The sequence below is a fragment of the Metopolophium dirhodum genome, chromosome 5 (assembly GCF_019925205.1).
Source record: "Metopolophium dirhodum isolate CAU chromosome 5, ASM1992520v1, whole genome shotgun sequence".
Classification (NCBI taxonomy): Eukaryota; Metazoa; Arthropoda; class Insecta; order Hemiptera; family Aphididae; genus Metopolophium; species Metopolophium dirhodum.
Window position 1 is genome coordinate 8,646,219 of NC_083564.1, and position 8,218 is coordinate 8,654,436.

An 8,218-nucleotide genomic window follows, 5' to 3' on the forward strand; every position below is an offset into this window, starting at 1 on the left:
TATACTGCCCCGTTGCTGTTGTATAGTAGTAATAATAATAATAATAATAATAATAATAATAATTATTATTATTATTATTATTATTATGATAGCGGTGCGAAGACGACGCCGCCGCTGCCGCCGCCGCTTACCGTGTTTAATCACATTAATAATAATATTATTTAGATATTATCATAAAAGCTGTGGATGGCCCGTGTCCCACGGTAATTCTGTTTGTGAAGTGGTCGAAAACCAATTACATCGGAGCGCATTAAAAATACTACATTATCGTATTACGTATATTATGGCCGTATACTATCGGCTCTACCACAACCGCCGCTCAATAGCAGCCACCGAGTGGTCGATGTCACTGCTGTTGCAGTAGTTGCCGAAACTTACCCAACCCAGGGACACAATAACCAACGAAAAACGCTTAATAATATGACATGTGTATGATATTTAAACGTATCTCGGTGTAAAATTATCTATATTATATTATGACAATATATAGTTACGATTTTCAGCAGTTTTCAATTTTGTTTCTTTTTGTTTTTTTGTCAGTTATTCGGTCTGAGTGCGTCACGTTTCTTTATAATATTGTTATAATAACATTAAAAACATTTATTTCAAACTATTTTTTTCCTTTTTTTTATGGGAATTTTTTGTTATAAATGTAAACTACGATCGTCTTAGCCAAATAAAAGGAATATAACCACCACAACAGTGTTTTTGGAAAATTTACTAATTTTCATATGACCAGAAAACAACAGTACTACATTATAATGTGTATTATTTTTTGAAAATAAATAGCTAGGAGTACGTGAGATATAGGTACAACTGCGTATAAGTATTAAATATTGATCGATATAATGCACTTTTATAAGTATATTAATTATTATTTCATATTAACGACAAAATCATCCAAAGTTATTTAGAAGAAAATTGAAATCATTAGTCCCGAATGGCTTATTTATAAGTTATTATTATTTTAAAACTTAAAAAGTAATGGAGAAAAGCGAGAAAACTTTTGAACTCAAAATTATAAATTATTTGTTTTTAAAACAGTTAAAATTTTAAATTAAATCTTATATTTTTCACTTCACGCTAATCAACCAATAGATACTTAATTAAATTTTATTATTTTAAGACTCAAGCATAAATTACCAATAAATTTTTATTAAAACGTTGGAAACACCGGATACATTGGTTGACATACTCGTAAATAGAAAATAAAAATCTTGTACCTACGGATTAAACCGTATACCTGCTAAATATTCTAGTAGATATTATGCTTATAATAAAATTTCACATTAATATTAGTAAGATTATATACATACCAATATACAATTCATTTTCAGCGAAATAATTATTTTATTCTTGTGTATAATTTATGTATAATAATTATTATTCGTACTTTTTTAAACCTTTTATTTATTTAAATTTTTATTGTCCTTAATGCGCGTCCAGACGTAGCAAAAAATGCTTATAACCAAGGTGGATAATATATAGAGATGCCAACACTTTCTATGGTATATAATTATTATTATGATAGTGGACCGAAAAAATCACACCAGTATTGTAACTACCACCATGAACGCTGCTTACCCGATGAGGACTCAAATATAAAATGGTTCGTATGGTATGTACTATATTATACATATTTTATGCATTAATAATTTTAAATGGTGTTTGACTTAAAAATAAAAAGTGCACTTTTAATTAATATTTTACATAAGTTTACATTTTTTTTTATTCATTTAAAGTTTACCCGACAGGGTCGTTTAAACTTAATGTTATTACTTTTTAAGATGGCATTTTTTTTGACGTTATATAACAATATACTATAGTAATATAATATTATAACAATATTTTTTACCTAAGACTATATTGGGTCATGTTTGGAAGGTTAAAAAAGTAAAATTATTAAACTGAATTTAATATAAGATGTATATACTTACAGTCTACATACAATAATACAGTGGGACCTCAGTATCCCAAAGGCTTTAAGGACCAAAAATAAATTCGACGTATCGAAACTTTGAGTTATCGAGGTAATTTAAAACTCGAATGATTGGGACTGAAAAAAATATTCAATATACAGAAACTTCGAGATACCGAGGTTTCCACTTTTTTTTGGTGATAGGCTCATAGGGTCATGTGGTTTTTATACCACAATAACGAAACTCAAGGTATACTTAGCAGAGAATATTATAAATTGACCTATATATGATTATTTTCTAGATTCAAGGAATTTGTCGCCACAAGAAAGTAACGATAGATTAAAATATAATAGAATGTGTACATTTGTGGGCCATATCAGCTTCTCACCCCCACAAAAAATTAACGTATATTACTCATAAGTTATGAGTCATAACCATGTGAAATATTTGTTTATTTTGTGAGGAAAATAAGCTCCTACTTCCTAGGATCTAGAATTTTACACATTATCATATATTTTATTCGATAATTTTTTTGTGGGGATTTAAGTATTTTCACAACCAAACGTCTTCAATATCGATCCAACGAGTTCAAATAACATAAATTTGGTTAAATGAATCTACATAAAAATCGATAAATTATTTGAAAAATACCATCATGTCAACGATATAAATTAAGCAACAATATTATCATGAATACTTATATACATTTATAATGGTATATTAAAAAAGGGTATTGTATTATTTGTCAAACAATATCATATTATTCTATGTAACTCCATATTGAAGTTTGTGTAGTTCCCAATAAAATAAATACAATTAGGAGAAATAATAAATTTTCTAAAATAAAATAATGTTTCATTTTATTAAAAATAATAGTGTGACTGGTGTGACTTCCAAAAAATAATAACATTTAAAATTATAAATATTATATTGTTCCAGGATTTTTTTTAAAAATTATTTACAGACGAGTTGATTTTATTTATATTATTAAATAGATGATAAAAAAAATACAATCATTATCAAATACGATTTATCTATGCACATACAGATATTTTAATGAATTAATATTTCTTAAAGTATAAAGCTATTTGTTTGTCACAAATTTAGTATGATAAATCATAAATTATTATTATCGCTTATTTAATAATGTAAAATTGTGGCATGTTGGATACTCAATGTATCGCTAATCAATATAACCAATAATACATTTTGACTTAATAAAAAAATGTTTCACATTTACAACACTATTTAATTAATGTTGTTAACGAAAAAATGTCCAATACAAAATTGTACTTATTATAATTATATATAATATTATATATAATATATTATATTATATTATATTATTATATATTATATACGAACGTATAATAGGATCCATTTTAAAGATCTTAATGAAATTAAGTTTGACGCATAAACCATATTATTTTATTAAATAAATAGGTATTGGATAATAAATATACGCGTTTTATACAAAAACTTGCAAAATATGATAAACGAACTTCAAACTCATTTTATAATATAAACGTAGAAAAGTTGTAGAATGATTTGACTTTGGTCTTTATTATTAAAATTATCACACTGTTCAAAGAAATATGTATAACTCTTTAATATGCAAAATAAAAAAGAAGTGCTCTCCGTTTTGCATAATCAAATATTCTCTTAAAAACATTTTATTCGTCAAGAGAAATTATTTGCAGCCGGCATTGCTAACCTTCAAATTTCTACTCAGACGTGCTCTTTTCTTATGTACCCTTTCCCCATGCCAACGCAAAACGTAACAAATACGTCACTTGTGTCTTGAAATAAGTATTCACATTGTGTTGTTGACAGCAATGAAATTTTCAAAAAGTTTCGCTCATCGTTTGCCTACCCGCGTATTATTCTATACTTACTGCCTAGAGACCACTTACCTCCGTCTGCTGTGTCAACGACTGCAAATGTTTCAACTTCATCGCGCTAATGAAATATTATAAGAGGATTTTTGTGATTTGATTTCTCGGCCGATTAAACTGCAAATACAAGCAAATTCCGTAAAGCTGCGCATATCGAAACACATCAAAATACTCGTAGAGTCCGCATAACACAGTCACACGCGCTCACCAATTGTTGTGATGACTTCGAAATCAGTCGCTATGACTACCGCGACTATAATATTATTATTATTATTGTGTTTCGCATGGCCGACGGCTGCGGCTGGTGGAGTGGGGTTGTGGACGAACAAAATAAGCGTTCGAAAAGAACGAACGGACCAAACGACGAGATGTAAGCAATAAATGGTCTTAATGTGCAATTTTTTTTTTCTTAAATAAAATATCTACATCCCCGGCGGTAGTAAATATAATATCATGGTGTGGAATGACGTTTTCATTTAAAACCTAGCCCTAGACGCATTCCAGAGCGTGCCCCTACCGTTCTTTTAATACCATTAGTTTATTTGTATGTCTCTATAAACACAACCCGATGGAGTATACTTAATAATATAATATATTATTTATAATATATACCGCCATATCGGTATATTCCACTCAAAACGTTATTCGTTTGCACACAAATACATACATCAAGGGTTTTTTGTTCGTCAGGGATAAGCACCTTTCGATAAAAAAAAAAAAACGTAAAAAATTATAAAATAAACACTCATTTTTTGAACATTGAAAGGCGGGGTGGGTTTATTATACGTATATATATAATGCGTCAATATTATTTTTTAGTTTGAAAGCTTAATACTCAAACGAAATGAAAAACCTATCGCTTAATATTGTATTTACATGGTTTAAAAAATTTAACAATGTTTGGGTAGTATACGTCGTATTTCCAGTATTTAAAAATGTAATAAATGTTTTCAGTTTCATAAACTATACAATACTTACATTCAGAAAATGTATAAATAAATCTCTTTCAAAACAAAAATAATAGTCTGTATCTTCAAGTCATTATTATTTTATAACATTTAAAAAAAAAACTTTAAATTAGTCATACGATTGTTGTATTCAAAATATACTTAAAGTTGGACATGTTACCATCTCATTACTATACTCGCAATTTCAAGTACAAAGTTACAGTGATACGCATAGTTGAAATACTTATGCATTATTTAAACAATAAACCTTTCAGGTGCCTCATACATCATCTGAAAAATAACGAATCTCTCTTTCTTATTGAATTAAACCTAACCTAATATTATTTAATCTAACCTTATTAGAGAAAATTACTAAGATTCTATTAAATAAATTATATTGTAGTTAATTTATTCTTTGTGTAAATTCCTTACATAAACGAGTAAGGATCAAAATGCCCGAAAATTTCCGGAAAATTCTGGAAAATTTCGGAAAAAACAGTTTTTTTCCCAGAGCTTCGGAAAACGTGGAAAAATTGGAGAATATTAAAATAATACATTCCCAAAAATAACCAAAGTTTTCGGAAAATTAAAAATCCAAATTTTTGGAAAATTAAAAACTAAAATAATCTATTTCAGAAATGTTGATCCCTATAAATGAGTAAGAAATATAATATGGCGTGGTATGCGAGGAAAATTAAAAAAATGAACACCTTAAAATATGTTTGGATACAATTTTAAGTTTAGTGGAAAATTTTCATCCTCATCAAAAACTTAACCATTAAACAAAAGCCAAGTTAAGAACACTTAACAAAACAAGTCAGCCTATCGAAGTAGTGATATCTACACTGTAAGTCTGTAACCAAGTCCAATTTTTCTTTAGCCCATAATACTTCACTTCACTCCTATTTTCACGAGCAACAATGATCTTTTATTTTTATTGCTTAACACTTGGCCGGTTTCTGAATTGGCCTCTTGTGCGTTGTTAACACCTGATACAAATACCCAAGTGCGATGTTTCATTTTTCGGTGTCGAAAATTTTTTAATGAGGCATAAAACAGAATTGGGCACAAAGTAGACACTATTACTTTGATAGGATGACTTTTTTGGGAGGTGGTGTTGAATTTTTTTCTTTTATTCTGAGTTCTCTTATTTCCATCATCCATTCGTTTGGTCGGTAGAAAACTGTACAAGTGTTCAGCAAAAAAAAAAACAAGATCATTGTTGCTCATAAATCTAGGAACGAAGCGAGGTTTGAACTTAAGGGTGTCGGTGCCAATTTTTCCAAATTTCCAAAATTCTATACAATTTGAAAATTTTATTTTATATTTTATTTACTATCTTTATTATAATACTTTTGATGTAGATATCGCTGCTTTCATATGTTGACCTTAAGGAAATTTCAGTTTTCACAATTCTTGCTTGAACTTGGACGTACTTGAAGGTACTGCAGTGTGCTCAGATCCAATGCCTATAATTAAACCATTTAAAATATATAATATATTTTATTGATATCTAAACACCATTAATAAATTACTTTAACAATTTGTAATATTTAATCCTTTTTTGAAATTATTTTTTACTATTTTATTATGTCCACCGTTTAATCTATAGAGAAAAAATGTATAAAATATTGAAAATGAGATGCAGAAATGCTTATAAAATATGCATTTCTATGAAGAATTAAATAACGGTAAAATAAATATCAAATATATTCTTTTCATAAAGTATAAAATGTAGTTTTCCCTACATTATTTATGGTTAATATAGCCAAAACTCCTTTGTTTAAAATAATGATTCTATTATTACTATATACTGTATAGTCTATATAATATAATATAATATATATTATATAGGTATCTTATTGTAATATTATGTTTTCACAATTGAATTGACCTGTATTTTGTTTTTAAAATGTGTTCCTACAATATTATAATATCACGATTAGTACAATATTATGTATTTATTTTTCACTTGCAAAACACGCATCGTAAATCATTAATGATGTTTTGTATTTATTATTTTGGGAATGAATTTCTGATTGGATTTTAACACTTTATACTATATTATATTATGATAATTTCATGACGTATATTATGACACATAGACACATAGTTGCTACCCAATTGGAAAATTTGCATATAAATACTTCTGCAACATCGTTGATTCAAATTCGATAGTAATCAATACATATGTTTTATATTTTATTTTTATTATTGTTTGACGTACATTTTTCTAAGGGGTTGTTGGGGGTAATGCGCGGGGTGTCTGCAATATAACTTAAAAATAACTTTGACGCCTCATTAAATAATACTCTATTTATCTCAATACAATAACGGGTTTGTTTATGTAGGTATCTGTTTAATATAGTGTTTATACGTTGAGTTTAAAATATATACTTAATACATTTTGCGTAACTGGTAGCTTAACATTTTAACAAACTCGCATTAAGATTTTCCTTTTGACAGTAAAATTATTGCTTAATGTGAAGATTATGTTAATCAATAGAAAATACATTCTACTATTTTGAAGTTAAAATAAATCGAAATGTTGTGATTTGGAAACTGTGTATTTAATTACGTATATCGTATCGTATCTGTACATCTATAAAAATAATGTATTTTTTGTCTCTATTGCAAAACATTACAATTGTATTGTTACACATTATTTTTATTTACATTTCTGTCGTTTTATATTATTAAACTAACATGTTTATCGATTTTTTTTTTACTTTTTTATCCACTTTAAAGGGTATATACAATATTATACTCCTTTGTACCTATTAACAAGAAAAAAAACCTAAATTGACACCGTATTTACCCATCACAAAATATAATATATTATCTTATGAAAATGCTTTTCAACAAAAAAGTTCCACGATGGCTGCACATTGTAATGTCTAAAGTCGTTTGTGGCCCGTGCATTATTATTATTATTATTATGTTTGGTCGCGCGCCGTCGACGAGTTCGGAACTATTGAAAATATGTAATAATACTTGAGGAAGGAAAACGTCCGAAAAAAAATAAAAAAATACTTTCACATATTTTACGTTAGGTTTGTCCGATGTTTCTGGTATAATAATATTATAATACACGACGACGCGGGCGTTATTCAAAACGTTTGGGAACGAGCCAAAGCGTCCGATTTCCGACGACTCCGATGATCGTTTTAAACGGTTTCTGGGCATTGATAGGCTTTCCGCGATACGGCCAATAATGCGCACAACGGACCTCGTCGCGGAGTTAAAATAGAATTGGACGGCGGTCAATGAAAATCGTTTCCACCGGAACGTTCGCGGCCATTTCAGCTGTCCAAAAATCATGTTTAATATTGTAACCGGCATCCCCCGCGCACCCCCCTCCCCCGACGCCGAAGTCAGTTTATCTTATTTACTCTCTGCGTTAATATACTGCTGCAGTCGCGGTGCCGTCACAGCGTATCAAGTACGACTTGATAAT

General features: G+C 28.6%; 1 protein-coding gene across 2 annotated transcripts in view; it reads right to left on the reverse strand.

The window, feature by feature from the left end:
• The window catches only part of LOC132944528 (intraflagellar transport protein 172 homolog), a 103,054-nt gene extending 96,893 nt beyond the window's left edge, over positions 1–6,161 (reverse strand). The window contains exon 1 of one of the 2 annotated variants that reach the window (XM_061013923.1): positions 6,115–6,161. In XM_061013923.1, coding sequence (XP_060869906.1) covers positions 6,115–6,141 — 27 coding nt within the window. In that variant the 5' untranslated portion in view covers positions 6,142–6,161. Of the gene's footprint in view, positions 1–3,832; positions 3,978–6,114 lie in introns of those variants that run through there. The other variant, XM_061013922.1, reaches the window with a different exon arrangement.
• Positions 6,162–8,218: the final 2,057 nt, after the last annotated feature.